General features: G+C 31.0%; 2 protein-coding genes across 4 annotated transcripts; one reads left to right on the top strand and one right to left on the bottom strand.

Moving 5' to 3' along the window:
* The first annotated feature begins 1,537 nt into the window (after positions 1 to 1,537).
* Positions 1,538 to 6,958, top strand: LOC113555160 (juvenile hormone epoxide hydrolase 1-like). The gene is made up of 5 exons (XM_026959512.1): positions 1,538 to 1,813; positions 3,566 to 4,107; positions 5,324 to 5,535; positions 6,210 to 6,441; positions 6,539 to 6,958. The coding sequence occupies exons 1-5, from the start codon at positions 1,619 to 1,621 to the stop codon at positions 6,759 to 6,761; spliced, it is 1,404 nt and encodes a 467-aa protein (XP_026815313.1). The 5' UTR covers positions 1,538 to 1,618; the 3' UTR covers positions 6,762 to 6,958.
* Positions 6,791 to 20,625, bottom strand: LOC113555158 (osmotic avoidance abnormal protein 3). Of its 3 annotated transcripts, none has more exons than XM_026959509.1 (13): positions 20,541 to 20,625; positions 14,278 to 14,365; positions 13,084 to 13,239; positions 12,705 to 12,990; positions 12,248 to 12,627; positions 11,732 to 12,136; positions 10,577 to 10,680; positions 10,240 to 10,471; positions 8,853 to 9,013; positions 8,653 to 8,750; positions 8,466 to 8,599; positions 7,595 to 7,712; positions 6,791 to 6,931 (listed from the first exon to the last, which is right to left on the bottom strand). In XM_026959509.1, the coding sequence occupies exons 2-13, from the start codon at positions 14,350 to 14,352 to the stop codon at positions 6,819 to 6,821; spliced, it is 2,262 nt and encodes a 753-aa protein (XP_026815310.1). In that variant the 5' UTR covers positions 14,353 to 14,365; positions 20,541 to 20,625; the 3' UTR covers positions 6,791 to 6,818. The 3 variants fall into 3 exon arrangements, 2 of the variants coding, with proteins under 2 accessions (XP_026815310.1, XP_026815312.1); XM_026959511.1 differs by having other exon boundaries at positions 8,466 to 8,572; XR_003405332.1 differs by lacking the exon at positions 8,466 to 8,599 and having other exon boundaries at positions 6,796 to 6,931.
* Between the last annotated feature and the right edge of the window lie 252 nt (positions 20,626 to 20,877).

The raw sequence follows: 20,877 nt of genomic DNA, 5'->3' as shown, positions 1-20,877 counted from the left end.
TTAAATTAGGATATTGAGTACTGTTTGTACTACTGGAAAAATTGTGTTCAACTAATCTACTTCCTGTTGTTTCAAAATATGATTTTACTATGTTTAAGTAGTCTTTAGGCGTAAGAGTAGGATATTTGACTTCTATTATTTCATTAATTGGAAACCCTGCAGAATTAAACTTAGTATTAAAGCAATATTAAACTGCCAAAGCAAGTCTTCAACGATATTTCAATTCATAAGTATCACTTAAGTAATTTATTTAGTAATCAGCAGATAACTATTATTTTAAATTGTAATATTATTATGATGAAGGTACCTATGGATTTTTTTCCCGGTAATATTTATTATTCATTTCATTTTTAAAATATAATTTCATATATTTATATGTTATACGTAGGTATGTCACAAACTTACTAATATACTTAGTTAACCAGTAAGTAAACCTATAATAAAGAGTATAAAGTAGGTTATAATTTCTAAAACATAGAGATAAATTAAAACTATGATGGTAATATACAGAATTACAATCATAACATTAATAACTAACGTAGTAGGTATAAATTCAGCGTACGTTGGATTAATCATAGGTATGGTTTTCCTTAACTGATGTATTATATTATAATTATTTATTTTAAATACTTAATAGTATAACATGTATAGTTTATTCGGAGTGACCAATTGTAATGATGTGTTTTCACTAAATTTATCATCCAATTTATGTGTTTGAAAAAAATGTATATTCTTACATATAGGTAATTCAAACTATAACACTTCAAAAAATATTTTATATTTTTTAGGTTTTTAAAGTTGTTTAACTATAACAAATATATTAAATATATATGTTTTAATTTTATCATCGAAATCTAAGTATTTTCCTAAACATCTAATCTTATACATGTTAACAATTTATACTTCAAACTACGATCTGAAAACACAAAAAACTATTTGGAAAATTTGACTGATCAGTGATCAACTAGATTACTCATCCGTATGTATGTTTGCATGACTACTCTTAAATCATCTGTTACGTTATTTATTATTATAATAACCTGTTACATAGACTCAAAAACGGCAACAGTGTAAGCCGTACACGCATGGGCTTTTATACAGAGTGATTCACTGTTTTTATCGTCAATCATCATACATACCAGCTCACCAAGCATCAATTATATGTGCGCTGTGCATAGTGAAGGCATGTATTCATTGCTATTCTCCTACCATCTAAACCTTAAAATATGTATAAGTAACTATTTGAATACCTAATGAAACTTATAGATTCAAATTTTAAAATGATTATATATATTGACTCTGTTACTCAACAAGTTGAAGATAATCTATGTTTATTAGAAAAAAATAAAAAAAACAATGATTTTAGTTTTTTTTTTTTAATATGAAAAGTATATTAATTGTCCATAATTATAGTTCAAAACTATAATAAAATGAAAAAAAGAAGTTTTCGATGATGAAACACTCTGTATGTTTTTTACTGCACACTGATAATATTATAGTGTATATAAAGTAGTCATAACAACGTTACCTGCTATCTGTCGCGTATATTAACGTCTCACGGCAGTGTGCTGCTAGCAGCGTAAGAAACGTGAATACCGATACGATCTACGGTAGACAAATGGGAAAATTTAAATACTTGTTGGCCGCTTTGGTCGCATTTGCACTGGTAGTTTATCAAAAAAATGCCATCGACATTATCGTGGAGCCAGAAACAATGCCCGAAGACGTTTGTTGGGGAGCAAAATCTGACCAGACGAAAGACCGTAGCAACGCAAAAGAAGTTCGACCGTTCCTTATAAACATCACGACCGAAGTATGTGAGATCGTGACATTTCAATATTATACATTATACATAACTACATAAGTAATTAGTTGATAATATTAATTTGAACAGTTATCACACAAATCATTAAAATAAATAAATAACCTATTATAATTTATAATAAATCATAATATTATATAGCATAAGTATCGTGCGTACCTGTAACAGATACCTACCTATTAATTATTAATACTACACATAGTAAGTAGTATAGTACATAATCTATTTTGCTGTAAGGTATCTAAAATATTTCAATTTACAATCTATTAATATATATGTATTGGATATACAATATGGTTTATATAGCGTCGTGGCGTGACTATGGAGTGTAGACTCTAATTTAACACTTGAGTTTGAAACTAATAAATAAACTTTAATATATAGGTAATTCACATTACTATTCATTAATAAACATATTCGGATGTTCGGGTGTTACGTACTCTACGTAATTTATTGATCATGCAAACACAGATGTATATTAATCTTCCTATTGATGCTTTTAAATGCTTAAATACTTTATTTTTGTTAACTACTATTAACACATAAAGTTATTGTGTGTCGGATATAAAATAAATAATAATTATAAGTATAAACATTTAAAAATATATGTGCGGTAATGTATGGTGTTTTTTTACAAAAATGTTCTTCTTTTCAATATCAAGACATAAGAGTATAGTTTACAAAAGTAAATTCCCCTCTATCGAAACTATGCAAATATTTTTAAATTATAATATTTATTTCACTTATCAGTTATACATACCTACACCTACACGGAGTTGAAACTGTTATTAATGAATAAAGATTGATATTAATATTCATAGAAAAAAATTCATTTTCGGTCATATATTATAACTTAACCTTCGACCTATGACTTATCAAACATCGGTGGTATAACAGTATATATATATATTCATGATCGGTAGAATCGCTTTTGAATTTGATTATTGAAATTCTACTGGTTAACTAAAAATTGTTTACAGCATAAAAGTTAAAAATACTTATCGAATATATAATATTATTATAAAACTAAATTAATGTAAGTTAGTTATAACTACAATTTAAAACTTTAAAATTATTTAAAGTTCAAACAAATATTTGATATTTTTATACTTTAAATATATTTATGATTATCATTAAGTCTTATTTTAGGATATTTTCTTAAGTTCCACAACAAAATATACCATGTAAATAATAATTTAAAATTTAAAATTTAACTTGTATTTTAAAAGTTTCGATTAGAAGTGATAATCAAACTTTGTCTAAAGTGAATGTGTGTTATAATAATTTTGTATTGTAAAAATATCTATGTAATTTTTAATAATTTATATTAATTTTTGACAAAATCATTATATAATATAATATTACAATATAATTTTATTATTTTTTTAAACATAGCTTTATTAATTTTTTTGTATTCTATAAATATTAAAAATAATTGTATTGTATTAATATCTATCTAACTTTTATAAAAAAGTTTAAATTTTGAATTATTATTTACGTTGGATATTTTCTCATAGAATATTTTTGCGGGGATATTTTGACGTGTCACTGTATTTTCTGATATGTTTTATTTGTGTTTTCCGTACGAAATCCGTTTGTTTTTCTCATCTCAAACTCTGTTCCGATTTATTACAGCACATGACTTATCACAATTTGTCTGCACAATTTTGTACACAATTATCACTCAACGAAGTCATCTCAGACTCGCTTGTAATAAATTTAATTTACTTGCATTTACCACAGGTTATCGCGGACTTGAAGCACAGACTCTCTAACGCTAGACCGTTAGTAAAGCCGTTGAGGAGTGTGAATTTCGAATACGGCTTCAACAGCGATCACTTGGCGAAGATCATTGATCATTGGTCGAATCGATACGATTGGACGGCCAGACAGGCGTACTTGAACACATTGCCGCAGTTCAAGACTAACATTTACGGTCTGGACTTGCATTTCATACACGCTAAGCCACCTGCGGGGTCCTCGGCCAGAGCGATACCTCTACTTATGCTGCACGGGTGGCCCGGTTCCGTCGTCGAATTTTACAAAATTATTCCTATGCTGACCACTCCGATTGCCGGTCGTAATTTCGTGTTCGAAGTGATAGCACCCTCGTTACCAGGTTACGGGTTTTCGGACGCAGCCGCCCGGCCCGGCATGGGTCCGGCGCAAATGGGCCAAATGTTCGTCAAGCTCATGTCCAGGTTAGGTCACGAAAAGTTCTACGTCCAGGGTGGCGATTGGGGAGCGGTCATAACTGAAGCAATTTCAAAGATTTTTCCTAACAGGTGAGAGATTTTTTGCATCACGTATAGTGTATTCATGCATAGATCGGGTGCCACTTTTTATCGTTTTTCAAAAATTTAAAGTGAAAACTTTTAATCTTTATATTATTTTATCATAATTATATTGACAAATTATTGCAAGTAATAATTAAATTATAAAAATCGTTTCCTAATTTCTACTTACCTATTTATTTTATGTATTACAACTGATTGCAAAAAAATAACGTTTTCAACTAAAGTACATGATAATTTATTTACTCTACTGAAAAATTTCCTAAACTTAATATTCAGTATTTTTTTTAAATATTTTTAAATATTAGTTATTAAAGTATATTTTCATATAATAAACTTGTATAATGGTGTATGCATAATGTACTATATTATTTTAATCATTTTTATATTGTTTATTCGCATGCATATTTTGAATATTTCCTATACAGTAAGTTGCAAATGCTAATATTAATTCTGTTAAATACATTTTTTACAATTTAAGGTATTTCTGTGTTATCTCGACTACCAAAATATTTTCAAGACTAGATACCTAACCTACCTCCGTATACCTCCGTTTAAGAATTTATTTATAAATGCATATTCTCACGTTGTAATCTATATCATAGTAATGTACAATTTACTACAAACCAATTAGTTTAGGTATTTTAACCATTTTATGTCGGTATTTATTTCGTTAATCAGTCGACAGTCGTCCTATTATCCATATTATTCTACGTCTAGTCAATATTAATTTTTTTAATTCAGTCAAACGATTGAACATCTTTGGGGATCGGCAAAGTGGCGAAACAAAAAACATAGGAAAAGAACTCGCCATCATTTGGATTCATACCTGACCGAATTTGTATGCAGGCGACAAAATCTTGCAAACGATCCACCATTTAACAAAATTGTAATGGATATTAAAAACTATTTCCCCTCTAAAATAAATTATTAAACTTGACTAAATGTTTTATACTATTATATATTGCATATATGTTTTATATTATTACATCCATTCATTATTTTTATTAATTACATTTTATCGTGTTTCGGAATAGGTAGGTTAAAATATATAATTTTTTATTATTTAATAAATTGCGGTAGCCGATATAACACGGTTGTGAACCTAAGGTAGTCGAGATAACACGGAAGTACCCAATTTTATTTTATTTTTTATTCAATCACACTTACGTTTTTATATGTGTAATTATTATTAATTTTACCCTAGGGTCTACGGCATGCATTCGAACATGTGTTCGACTACTACATCGTTGACACTGAACGATTACGTTCGATTGGCGTTGGGTACGTACTGGCCTTCGTTGATCGTTAGCTCCGAGAGTGAAAAATCCCGAACGTATCCACTGAGTAAAATGTTCTTTGGGTTCCTCGAAGAATCCGGATACATGCATTTGCAAATGACCAAACCGGACACAGCAGGTGCATTTTTAAAAAATGTTTATGATATTATATTAACACTTCAAAAACGAAAAAAACGTGCTATACGTGATTATAATTTACCGTATTAGTCATTCCACCAACAATCAGTATAGATGGAACTCAGTGGGGAAAGATATGAAGTGGTAAATAAATAACAATCCCTAATAAATTCAAAATTTTACGTTTATTATTTTGTAGAATGCTGTATTGGAATAATTTATTATTTTTAAAGTGATATAATATTCAGGATTTAACTATCTAATATATATAGGAAGCAATTCAAGTGTTCATACTTTATCAAATGTATTAAATTTTAAAAGTAACAGTTAAAAAGTTCAACACATTTTGATGTTTCACTGTTATCTAAAAAAAAAAAAACGTTTAATTATGAATACCTCCCGTAGTCCCGTTTGCCAATTGAATTGTTGCTGAATGTTAGTATGACACGAGTTATCTATTTTTTGTATATTTATGTCTGTTTTTATATATGTTCATAATTATTAATTCAGTGAAATTAATAGATAGGTAATATTTATGAAAAAACTATTTAAAAATGTTAATAAGAGGTGTATTTAAATACATTTGTCCGTCTATTGAAATGTAAGCTATTCGAATTTAAACTTCTCTCTAAAATTTAACTAAATGTCTTAATTTATGATTTTACATGCATGCAGGTGTCGCATTGAACGATTCGCCTGTCGGCTTAGCAGCTTACATCTTAGAAAAATTTTCCACTTGGTCAAACACGGATTACAAATATCTACCGGACGGTGGTTTATCCAAATTCAAGATAGACGAACTATTAGACAATGTCATGATTTACTGGGTGACTAATTCCATGACTACATCAATGCGCCTGTACTCGGAGTTCGCCAGTAACAAATATCGTGCTCTCCCGCACACATTGTACGTAAATTATTGTACAATGTACATACGTATTTTATAAGGATAGTTCGTGTTATAAACTATTAAATTCCTATTTCGTTTTGTATTATATATTTAGGGCCAAAGTTAAAGTTCCAGCAGCTTGTGCTATTTTCCCGAACGAAATGCCGATAGCGTTGGCACTGAAGGCGCTTTTAAATCGTAAATTCAAAAATTTAGTCAGAGCTACGGAGATGAAGGATGGTGGACATTTCGCCGCGTTTGAACAACCCAGACTATTGGCAAATGACATTTGGTCGACAGTTTACGAGATGGAAAGGATAAGAATCAATTCGATTTAATATTATTTATTTTATTTTTGTATATCACGATATTATTAAATGTAGGAACATATTTTTTTAAATTCTGTCCAAGGTATTCTTTTGTAATTTTCGGTCACCAATAACCGGAAGGAGAGATTCTAATTTCGTCGGCTTTTTAACTATATTTTCTGGTGATATTCGTCTGTGTCCTGTAATAATAAAAAAAGTTTTTTTTATTTTTTTATTTCTATAATGTGCATGATGATATTATATATTTAATATTTATTCAAAACAAAAAAAATCGATAAAAATATTATTTATTATAATATTAATTAATTAATAATTGATCCAATTAAAAATTATGTTTCAGTGCTAGTTTCATAACTTAGTGTTACGTAGAATCACCCAAAATATTTCACTTAATATAATCTACACTTGTATAACAATTAAAATATAATATTTTTTTTCCTTCAATATTGTAACACTGATCTATTCGTATTTTTAGCGTATTAAAATAAATAACTTTTTTTGATATTCAATTTAATTTTAAATTTTTATTACAAATATTTTCATTAATTTTTTTTTACATCCAAACGGTCACGATGGTCACGTCCAAACGACTATAGGTCTATTTGTCTTAGATTGGGTTTAAAAATAACTATTTTGTAAAAAGACTAACTTTGCTTAAGTAAACCTAATAAGAAATTATGAAAATATTATGTATTTAAATTATACATGGTTAGAGCGAATAAAAAATTGTTTAGACCTCCACTCCCTGGAAAAATAAGATTTTGTCTATGCGTCCCTGTTAGCTACAGTTCTCATCGATTTTAATCGTAATTTGTAACTTTTTCTAACTAGGTTAGATATACCTTTCCATTTATGAAACGGTCGACCAGACTCTCCGTGGGATTGTATCAGCAACTCAGTAGCTCGTTTTGGTTTAAAGTAATTGCCGGCAAAATCGTCTTCTGTCGATTTCTGATACTTCTGAAATCGTGTACATACTATTATGATTTATTATATTAAATATACAAACGTTGTAACTATTGACGCAGCGACATAATGCCAGTGACAGCAGGCCATGTGTGACATAAATAACATAAATAGCAGTTTCCTATATGCATATGATATTATAATAATAAAAAAATAAAAAAATTGTCCAAACAAAACGTGATTGCGAATTTGTCAAAATATCGTATGGCTTAACTACCATGTGGGCGCGGCCGTTTCACCTGATCGTAAATGACGGGTACATCCGGTGACGACGACCGACGACTGCTGTCCGAACTGGAGGATTTGTCGAACGATAGACCGGCCAGCGTGTTGAATATGCCCAGCGACATCTTCCTCCGGCCGTTTTCGAACGTGCTAAACGCCGCCGAACTGTTGGCGGGTTGTGTTAACGTGCCTATTATATTTTATTTAATATAATATTTATGCAAAAAAGACGTGCTATGTATAACAAGCCACAATAATATTAGAAAGCGTATAAATATATAAGTGCGGCCAACAACATAAGTTGTACCTATATAGATTCGAAATATAAAAGTGTCGTAAATCTCGTTGCCGGGACACGTTTCAAATATAATGTACCGTGTTCAATAGCCAATAATAAGCGAAAACAAGTCAGGAGCCGGGTTTGAATAGAAAGAAAAACAATTTAAAATAGCGCACAAGTCGTACACGTTGCAAGTATAGGCGGGTGTTAACCACGCAATCGTATATAACACATAATTTAACCTGTAGCGGATGGAACGTATAAATCGCCAACGAATTTTCAGAGTTTTCTAATCTAGCCGGAGCGGTCAGCGAGTTAATGGACTGCCTGCAGCCCGAAGACGACGCACCTACCCGTCCAAATCCCGAAATAATAGCTGATTTAAAAATAAAAATAAAAGATCTAAAAAAAACCCCTTCCCCCATTTACCCGAAGCCGGAGGTAGTTTTATCCTCGTCAGCTCCGGCAGTATCCAACTTTGCGTGTCGTCCTCCCATTCCGCATCTTCTTTCAACCTCTCCAAGTTGCTGAAAGAATAATATCACCATTTATATTATGGTTATATTGATACTCATGCCATCGACTTTGACAGCCGCAATTATTGTAATATTATGTGGTTTGTACCATACCTATAATTGCATTCTTTCGATAGCGTTGGCACGATTTTTTCTAAGATTTGACTCTGCAGTTTGATCTGTCGCTCTTGTTTTCTAATTGTTTCTAAATAATCCGTCCGCTCGTTTTCAAATTCGCTCTGGATATCCGCCACCTCTCTGTCCGACGCTTTCAGCTGAAAATCAAAAACGTATAAAATCGTAACAGATAAACACTCATGTAGGTGGTAAATTTAGTAGGTTTAGTACTAATAGGAATTGTAACATTTGAAAATTATTTTTCTATGACTATTCTATTTTTATTACGAAATTTGGACTGTGTACCTCAAAAAGCAAACTTTATTTTGTACTTTTATACATTTTCAAACTATTTTAAAGAATATAACTCTTTTTAATACCTTTTTGTCGATTTAAGTTTATTAAAATGTATTTGTATGTCAATAACAAGTATAATATGGGATATATAAGACGTATTTGAAGTACTGTCGTTCAAATATATTATTAATACATTTTTTTAACTAATATAATATAATTTAAATTATAATATGTTATATATTATATTTAAGTAAACATAATATTATGTTTGGTTTTTTAAATAGTCATAATGAAAAAATATGAAATGAAAAAAAAATTAAAATGCTATATCAATAAAATAAGAATTAAAATATATAAAGTAATTTAAATTTTATTATAATAGTTAACTAATTTTTAAGTGAAAGGTTTATAACATAAATACGATCAACTAGGTAGGTAATAAATTTAAAAGCCTTTTTTTTTAAATGTTCAATGTGATATTTTTTAGCCCCCAAATTTTAATAAATAATATGATTGGGCAATGGTCATATATCAATTCCACTGGCTACCTACACTGTTCATAATATCATCTAAACTTATCAATTTCCCCGGTAATCGATTACGCAAAACATTAAATTTAATATAATATGTATAAAAAATATTTGACATTATAAAAATTATTATCTATAGAAGTTTTGGCAGTTGTTTCGTTGTGTAAAGTACATATTATAAATCATGACATTTTAAATACATTATATATTATATTATGTATTACCAAATTTAACAAAATTAATTGTATTATAATAATTATTTTAATAAAAATATCATTAAAAAATAAATGTCGTCTAAGACTTATGACTGTATTGTTTCAAACATTTTATTTGAGATATGATTGAGAAAATATATAGATAGTATGAACAGTTATTTGATGGCGTAGTCGACTTATCTCTTAAAAAAAAAAAAAACAGTGAGTTTTGGTAGAATTTATAAATCCCTAATGGCTTATACCTATATAATTTAGTCTCCCCATCCGTCTGGTCAGATCATAATAACCTGCTTTACTGTCGTCTATTTATCCCATAATAATAACTCGTATTGGGCAATATACTTTTTGTCTATACTTCTTCAACGCCTCGTTCTTGGCCCTCAGCTCTTCCTGTATATCGTCGTACACGCCCAACACCAAGTTCGGTCCGTCTTCGGTCTCGACAGTGGCTAGCGCCCTCGCTAATGCGTTCAACCGTCTCTCGGCTGCTTTTTTCTTGCGCAATCGACGTTCCTGAAGCTCTTTGTCGTTGACTCGCTCACCGCCAACCATACTCTCTTGCAATTTCTTCAACCTATACATCAAACACGATACCACAAATTTAATTATAATACTTTATAATTGGTGTGTAGTATTATAACGGCGAGCGCCAGTGTGTGTGTGTGACGATAAAATATACCTTTTCAATATTTCCTGTTGTGATGAGTTTAATTCTACTCGATTGTTCTTCAATGCTTTTTCCACTATCTGCTGCGGGGATGAAGTCCTACAATTATTTTCGTTCTGAAAATAAGAATAAATTACGTTTTTATACTAATATGGCATATGTACACATATATCATGAGTGTTTGTAGTAAATATATAATATATAAAATAAATCATCACAACTATATGACGTGAAATAAAATCTCGTAAAATCATAAATCAATGTTGACTGAACCTTTAAAGCAGTAGATGAATTAAATTTCTAAAACTGTAAGATACGCACAATCTTAATAGTTCTATCTTTAAACATTCATACTTAAAAAATATTATAAATTTTAATTTTTTCCTTCTAAGATTTGACGAAATATATCGTGTACCTAAATGTATAATTTAACGTGTATATCTATTCACGAAGATTCTTTTAGATTTGTCTTCACCGTTCTTTTGATTTGTCTCGACATATGGACACGTAGTTTTATATTATTCTTATTTATGGGAAATATAAATACGTAATAATTGTAAAATTATTATGCTGCAATAATAATCTTTTAAATTACTTTATTTACCATTAGATGTTATAGTTACTATAACTATATATATATAGGTGAAGTGTTAACAATGAGTTTTTACTATTTTTTCAACCTAAAATAATATTATAATGTTTAATACACTGAATCAGTAAGATGTGTCTCATCATGGATTCTTGAAATAAATTTAATGAAATTTTAATGCATATTATTTACCATATTATATGCACGCCTTTAATATAAAATATCGGAATAATAGACTCACAACAGTCATGTAGCTAAATTGCTTATCTAAAACGCCGTGCAATCATAATTTATTATTAAAAATATACATTTAAAATAAATTATATATCTTCACTTAAAAGTTTAAATACATTTTGCCGTTTGGTTATTGAGTCATTATAAATTATTTTAAATATATAATATACAAAATGGTATACACATACGTGAATGTTCAAATTTGTGATCCGTATAGACTCATCTATACGGATCACATATATAATAGTCGTATAGAGTATAGTGATAGTAGTCACTAATAAAAAAAATACGTTTCGACTATCGCACTTTTTATATTAAAATAACACTAAATGATTCATACATACTTGGTTCGAGATTTTTGCCAAGTTTTTGTCGTACTTCTCTTTTAACGTTTTCAAATCTGCTTGCATCTGACACTTAGAATTGTATTCTTCTTGATATTTTTCCCTTAGTTTGATCATTTCATCTTGATACTCCAGTCGCAATTTTTCTTTTTCGGAAATATCGTTCTGGCCGTTACTCGAGGGAAACTGAGCAGTGGAAGCTTCCAACAGTTCTTTTAGTTTCTTTATCTGTTCTTGATACTGGCGCAGCATCGTGTCTTTGGGATCTTCGTTTACATGTGGTTCGTTGTATATGTTCTTGGCGCGATTAGCATACCTCAATGTCGACAAGGTCTCGTCATAGTTATTGTCTGCAGGCGAAAGACAAGCGACCATCAGCGTTTTAGTATTTCCACCAAGAGAATCCTATTTAATAACGAACATCTTTATTTTAAAAAATGATTGAAGGGCAAGTAACCACTATTTTTGGTTTTATAAATTTAAATTTCTCTTGTTAATTATTTAACTATTTTTTACTTGTAGCAATCGGGTGAGTTTTGAATCTCTGTACGGTATGTGTTTTGCTTTTCCGTCAACCAGGGCTGATATCACGTTGCCCAAGGCCGACAAAGAAAGATTAATTTTTGTGGCTTCTCTAAGCCTATCACCCGAGGCTCCGGTTTTCGCCTGACGTTCGCTGCCCGCCAAGTCCACCAGACTCAGCTTACCTCGTTTTATCGACTTAATTTCATCGACATCTTGCGACGTTGACATCATTTCTACGGATATGGTGAAAATCGAATGGCTCCTGGAAGAGTCGGCGTTCATCATTGTGGCCCCGGTAGCTCTATTCCTCCAACCCTGTTCCATGAGCTTTTGACATTCGATCACGTCATGCACGGCATGATGTGACAACTCTAAAATAATAGACATACACAAGATCGGTCTACACGGCGTAGAAGTTAATTGTAACGTTATAATAACGCGCGTGTACCGTGTACGTAGACTCCCCTCTCTGGATTCTCCTTCAATTCAAGTCTCCGTTTGGTGTCCGTACTCAACAGGTCTCTCACTTCCTCGTTATAGATCTCAATATACGAGGCGAGCACCAAGAACTTAACGTCGTCCGTGACAGATATTGCCTCGAAGACGTGTTCGAAGGCTCTGGGTATGATACCGCGTTGATGCGGCGGTGAGTCTACACCCTGCATCGAGAAACTCTTACCACATCCAGTCTGCCCGTACGCAAACACCGTGCAGTTGTAACCCTCTAATATACCCTATATAGATCATGGTGTGACGCACACGCGTAATACAATATTAGTAATTGTAATTGGTAACGATTTTCGCTGGTGTTTCTTTTTATTACTTACTTCCACAAAAGGATAAGCGATGTCGTTGTATATCTGCTCCGTGTTTGAATCGGGCCCGTACACGCCGTCGAACGTAAACGTTTTCGGCGGCGCCGAACCATCCGTGGGATTGACGATCGAACAAGTGCATTTTTCCGAGTCTATAAACACCACGTTCTGAAATATAATTTATAGATGTTTGTTATAGAAAAGTTTGGCACGTTTGAATGCTCCACATAGGTTCAATTATACAATTACGATAATCGGATAATGAATTATGAATATTATAATATGCATATTATATTATATTATTTTAATCGCTACAGATTTCAATCAGCCCGATATATTCACGAAAATCAATAACAATTTAAAAGTGCAATAACGTTTGGACGTTCGTATGGAAAATTCCGATTTTACTTCACAGTATACAAAAGTTCAAAAGAATAATATTGTTGTGATAATATAATATACGTCTATGCATATACATAATTAGAGGGTACAATACTGACTATCGTTATAATGTTTAGTTATAATTCATAATAACAGTTAATTTTCTTTTCTTAGTCAACACGGAAATGCTATACTATATTATAATATTATTATAGCATTATGATAAACATAAAAATATATTTATGAAACGTAGTTTCTAGAAATTGAAAGGTTTATGACACTACAATATAGTATAGTGTACATAGGCATTTATAATAATACTGCTATTTTTAAATGATTAAACAATAAAATACATACTATACTACGATTTTTTACGAACCACGCAGTTAGCCGGTCAACGGTCTATTTCTGTCTGTATAGGGGGCAACGCATAATATAATGAACATTGGGTCACCCATTCTCGCCACCTCCACAGTACATCACTTCAGTTTTCAACATTGAAAAACGAAATTTTTGCGCACGTAAAATCACTTGGTATTATAATGTAATTCACGGCGACGGGGTTAAGAGCAGAGTTGGGTGGGTATTAGATGTGTGAATTGCGTGTCCGGCGTGTTTGCTATTTTTATGCTTAGGGCGCGCTACCTAGCTCACTAGGTTTATGGGTCACAGTGGTGCGTGGGAATCGTTTTTATAATAGTGCGGTCGAGTATGATTACCGACGAAATCTCATTACAGCTTTAATAGCCCATAATATATATACTTTGTACGTATATATTATAATATTATATAGGTCAGGTATGGATAATTAGACCACGATCTCACCTTACTGTTTAATGCCCGTTCCCTCGCGTTCATCGGCCGACATCTCGCAATGACTTTTACATTTTCCGAAGTCATCGCTGCACATTGACTGCAGCACCACGTTATTGTGATGTACATGCAACAAAAATGTATAATTTCCAGTTATAGTAATAACTAATATATTATAATTGCAGATTTCGACATATACATTTCCCCAGTTCCCCCAAATCAAAGAATGTGCATAATAATTTAAAATTACGTTAATAAGCTATTTTTAATTGTTTGTAATTGTAACTATTCCAAATTCATTTTTACATTTTGGTAAAATTAAAATTGTTGTGTATATAAAATATAAAACAGTAAGTACCTATTTTTAAAATTATGTTTTATCATATTAGGATAACAAATAAAAATTAACATAGTTTTATAAGTTATATGATGCATTTACCTAACTATATCTCCCTACATCATCTTTCTACATAGGCTATAATATATTTTGACAACTGAAATTTTAAATTTACAGTACTTATAACGAGTAACGAGACGATTTTATACTGAGTTTATAGGTGTATTGTTTTATTATTTTTGAACCAATTAAATATTTTAGGACTGTAACACGTCATGGACTACAACATGTGTAATATGTGTACTATACTACTATATTATATCTTCAGGTAAGTACCTGAAAAAATCCAATAACAATTATGTTTATGTGTTTTGGTTATTGTTTCATTGTAATTTTTAGCAGGTAATAAATATACGTATACTATATATTGTATACCTACCTAATAAACAAATTAATCAAATACTTTTTTTTATGTAATGTATCGTAATATCGTATCGTAACGGGTAACGCGCGGGTCACGCAGTTTTCTCGGGCCTGAACGTCGGCCTCTTTGACCCTGAGTTTATTATGACTTTGATTTGGTTTAGCGCATTCGAATGCTTTGAAATATTAAACATCGATACAAAATGTATTAATTTAAAAAAAAAAAACCACGCACCACACTGTTATCTCGTCGTTGGCTATTGTTATATTTTATTTAAAATTTTAATGGACGTTTCTCCGCAGTATTAGGTATTCGTGTCTAATTCACATGCGATTTTTTTTACGTGCGTCAATAACATATTACATATGATACGTAATAAACTATAATAAATATGTTTACTACAATGTTTGTAAGTAAATTCGTGACACAATACCGCAATGGAAATGTTTTTCACATTGCGTTATCATGATAAAATAATCAAATTGTGTTCTAATTTAAATTTTTTGCCACCCATACCGACCACATATTATATTATTTATAATCGTGTATACAACAATATGTACATATTTTACTGATAAAAAACAATAGATTACCGATGTTATTTCATAACGATTTTGTCATTATAAATGCAAAAAATATACACGAATACTAAATACACCGCAAAATACATAATTAAATAAAACGAATAATTATTTCGTATCCATCTTAATGATATAACACTATAACAGTATAGTTCATATTAATTTGATCAAACGACAAGTGTTTGGAAGCACAACTTTATTAGGCATTAAATAAAAAAAAAGACGATTTACGACGAAAATACGAAATTTTATTTGACGTAATTTAGAATTAATAAGTCAATGTAGGAATACTAGTGCCTAGTAGAGTATAAGAACTCGGCTCTCGTTGCCGAGTTTAACCTCGTCCGTCATTGGTATAACATACGGAAAAGCTATAGTGATTTATCACCCTAAGACTACGATTTAACACCCAAAAATGTTTGACTATGAAACAGTTTAGTTTTTTCAGTATTCTCACGCTAGAAGCGTAAATAAATTTATAATTTAATTATAATTATAATTTTAAAATTGATAATGGTAGGACAATGTACTGGTTATTTTATTTGTGCGTAGAATTGTATGGAGACAAATTTTATGATTGATTTACTTCGCTCACAATAGTGTTAGTTACATTTATCAAACAATTTATCTTAGTAAAACCAATACACTAATTCGCTTATCGCTTCACTCGGAATCTAAATTATCTAATAGTGTGTAGAACTGTAGAAGTATGATGGGTATGACCGGCAGTTGTCCTAACTGTTTTAAATTTACAGTTTTTACCATAACTGTAGGCCTCCTCCTCTCAGAATCTTAACCCCGATTGCTCCCATGGCGTCCGTGAAATTTTAGGATATGACACGTGCGATTATAACGCTGCAATCAGTGCAATCGCAGTAAATAAAACAGAAATAATTAGACACAAAACGATTCGATAAATGGAGCTTCCGGTTCAAGGTTTTTACCCGGCGTGAAATTAATAAATCCAGTCAAAAGAATAATATACTTATGTACAGAGTTATATGGGATGTTATATAAATAAGTATGTGAACTTGGAATGCACGTTTGTACACCGCACCCGCCCGTCGTCGGTGAAATAGGTGTACGCGCGTTACATACTGGTCTAACCGTCGTTCATGTAATATTATAATAACGATAAGTGGGTTTCGACACAGAGTGTTATTCGATTCGCGAAAATAATCAATAAAATATCGTATTATCATTATTACGAGTATGTATATACGTATAAGTCGGCTCGTTGTTATACACCTGTCAAACGCAATCACCACTAACACGTACCTACGACCGACGTCTACATGAATGTCGACACTATTATAGTTCCAACCCCATGGCTAACCTCGTACTTTAAAATTCGTATGCCGTCGCTTTCGCAATTTCGCATACTAGTACACACACACACTACATTTCGTAGTAAAGTATATGTCAGGCTATTTCTCATAATATATATGAGCAGGTCAGGTGTATATTATATAATACGAGTGTCGAGTTGTAGCCAAGCAAAGAAAAAACAATTTAATTTACTACGCGACACATTTTACATTTACCAAAAAACGTTTATTAATATAATGTATATATATACATAATCTGTATCTAGTAATCTATTTTATCTAATTTACTTATTATTTTTCTATGTAAACAGATTTAAATGTCTTTTATAAAAAATAAAAAAACCATCTATTTGGGCATTGGGCTGAATTTTCTAATTTTAAAATGTGTACAACCAATATTTTTGTGAATCATTTCATTCCAAACTGAATAACATGTTTTACTTTCCAAATCCTAATATTTGTCAATTAATCGATGTCTTAAAACAAGTACAATGTGATATATATGTAAAAATGTGTAGTTTAAATTCAAATAACAGACGTGGAGAAATATTAAATAAAGAAAAATTTATAAGTTCAGCGATAACGGAATTTCAAAATAATGAAATACATATAATTAAATACATAGAAAAGTTGGCATACATGGCGTTGCCGATAGTAAAATATATAATATAATACTTTTCCAAATTTCTATTATTTTACGTTGAATATTTTAATATAAACAATATTATTATTGTTTTTTTATTTATTAAAATTATTTTATTGTAACGTACATTTTCAGCGCAATTTAAGCCCCTAAGTCATTTTAAACTATTCGAATAGTTATATTATTATATTATAATATTAACTGTTTTACAAAATGCTATTACTACTATTATTATATATTTTCTATATTGACATATTGTATTACTATACATATAGTTATACTATATAGTGTTTATTATCTAAACTACAATCCGTTTTATTTAATATCCACAGTGACATCTAGCCCCCCTCCTCCTTGCCTATACGACACTATATATAGGTACGACATAAGCAATAGCTTTATAATATTTTGATTGGTAATTAAAGAACAACTACAGAGCGGTTATCTATGCTTTTTTTCTTTTTAATATTTTATATAATTTGATAATTTTTCAGTCTACAGGTGATATTTTAAATATGAATTTGAATTATTCAGCAGTTTATTTTTTTGCACGTAGACCGTTTTAACAACTTTAATTTCATCATTTGGTAGAAACTAAACAAGGGCACTGAGGTTGCCTCGATAAAATTGATTATGCCGCGAGCCACTTTACGCTAAACCAATTTAAATATTGGACTCGACTCGAAAAAATAATAAAATAGATTTATAAATCCCTCACCAAACATAATTGAGGTAAGTTCATGTTAGAATCTAAAACGGGATTGTCCCTTTTTTGATCATCATGTCCCGTTCTCCCGACAAACTTTGAACAGGATGCTTTTTATCCCGTTTTTAGAAGATGGTCCCGTTTTAATCCTGTTTTTACATATTATTAAATTGTATTTTTAAAATAAATCGATCTATGAAAAAAATCTAAAATAGTTGTATAACCAAATTTATAAATAAGAGATAACAGTTTTTGTAATACAAGAAATAAGGACCGATGATAATGAACAATTCAATTAGCGATAGTGTTTAATGATAAAAAGACAATTTTCCTAATTGTTTAAAAAAATTGTATTAGTTTTGAAATGCGAAATTGTGTTGATTAATGATACTAAAAAAATAAATATTTCTAAACATTCGAACACTTTTATTATTTAGGTTAGGTTAATTAACTCAAAAGAGTAAAGTAAAAATAATAATTTTTTGAGGGGGGGGGGGGGGGTGCAACAACTGTCCCGTTTTTTTATTTTTTTTAAATGGTCATTCTATATTAGACACCTTCCAAGAGTTCCAAGTGTTATTTATAGCAATTATGTTACAGTGAACAATTCCACACCAATAAGTCGGTTGTTGATTGTTATAAATACCTATAGCATTTGTACTTTTTTTCTGTTGAAACTATTCCTTCTCTAAAACACGACTTGCCGAGCAAAGTTTCAACAATTAGGAGTTTAAACTTAACTTAGCTCAGAATCGTTTTTCGAATTTTTCAAACGGACGCGTTGTAGCGAAAATCAGTTGCGGTGCAGGACGACTGCAGTTATCGAGGCCATCAGACCGGTTGATTGATGAGCATTGTCTTTATAGTTACCGGCGCGACGGACGCGATGAAGATCACACAACAGCGATCCTTTCCACGTCGGGCGAGGCGACATAGCCACCGTTAAGCATACGAATAGCAACGGCTGTGGCGGCGGAACGAATCCCCAAGGCAGCTGCGGCCAGTTACAAGTGCATCCCCTCAGCCGAACGGTTGGCTACCATTGTTCCCGCCATATAGCGCGTGCACTTCCACTCACCCAAGTCACGGTCGTCGCACGCCCCCAACTCTACGGCTAAAGTCGTTCAAACCACACAAACATTACTGTATGATTTATTGTTATAATGTATCGAAATAAAATATACCTAATTTACATAATATATTTGTGTACAAACATAAAAAAAAAAAACACTATTTTCCATTCAATCATTTATTAATCGTGTATCGTGTTCCTACGTAATTTGCAAATCAAATTGAAATGGTTAAAACCCAATAACAAAACTCAGAAATCTATCATTCTGCTGCACAGTAGCTAGCACCTAGATTTTGAATGTATCGCGATGGCTGGTTATCGAGAGAGGTCGCTATAATAGTGTAATGGATATGGAATGTGTTAAACTTGAATTCAAATCTGCTTTTTTATTAAACTAGAGTAGGTAGTTCTTCAAAACTTTATTAATTTTTTAGTAGTTATTCTTTATTTCGAGGGAAAGACATATATAATAGTCATATGCTAACTCTATATATTACAAATTTACATAAATGTAATACAACATCGATGTTTCAATAAAAAATAACAATGTAAATAACCTATAAATAATATTATATATATATATTTATCAAGTAGAATGCGATAAATAATTGAATTTGTAAAAATTGTATAATATAAGAAAAAAAGTAATTACTAGAATAAACGTAACATAAATTTGACATTTATTAATTTGAAACCATTATTAACTTATCAGAACTATTATTACCTATCAAAAATAATACCTCTGAGTGAATAGGATGACGTCCAAAACAATGGACTTAGAAATTTTCCTACTTGTACCATATATATACGAAAATAATAGGTCAGAAAAATATACGACAAATTTATCGATATATCAAACCTGTAAAATACTTTAAGTCTATGTAGTGTTATGTATGTATGTGCAGCAGCTATAATTTATTTCATTTGCCGCTTTCGTATTTGTAGTTAATTTTACCGCGCGACTTGAAACAAGTACGTTAACGAAAAGTGTGGCACTAGGAATCCGAATTGAACCGTTAGGATTAACAGTAACAGTCTCGGCGCTGCGTATTTTTGAAAACAAAAACGATGCAAGGTAACTAATATATTACGAACGGTACTTTTAGGCTTTAGTTAATACGGACAATCGGACAAAGTAAGATTATTAAATAATATGTATTATACATATATAATATAATACATACACGACAATATTTAGGTAAATTTATTGACGGATCCTAATTTCCGATTATTGACGACTTCAAATCGATCACTGTTCCGGACAAAGGCGATGGACCGCAGTACTTCACAGATGAACACGAAACCACGACGTGTAGTAAGGTACTAAATATAAAACGTCCCCAGAAGACCTGCGGAGAACACGCTTCCACTCTGGCTCGGGGCTTTTGTCGGACTACAGGTGTTACCATATAACCTACATAATGATAATATACACGCAATTTTGTCGTGTCGTAAAGGTGTGCATATAAAAGCGGTAACCACGGGATACAGTATGAAGGGTTTTAGTTAGGAAGGGATGAC

The sequence above is a fragment of the Rhopalosiphum maidis genome, chromosome 2 (genome assembly GCF_003676215.2).
Source record: "Rhopalosiphum maidis isolate BTI-1 chromosome 2, ASM367621v3, whole genome shotgun sequence".
Taxonomy (NCBI): Eukaryota; Metazoa; Arthropoda; class Insecta; order Hemiptera; family Aphididae; genus Rhopalosiphum; species Rhopalosiphum maidis.
Note: the sequence above shows the minus strand (reverse complement) of the source record. Positions and strands in the feature narration are given on the sequence as shown.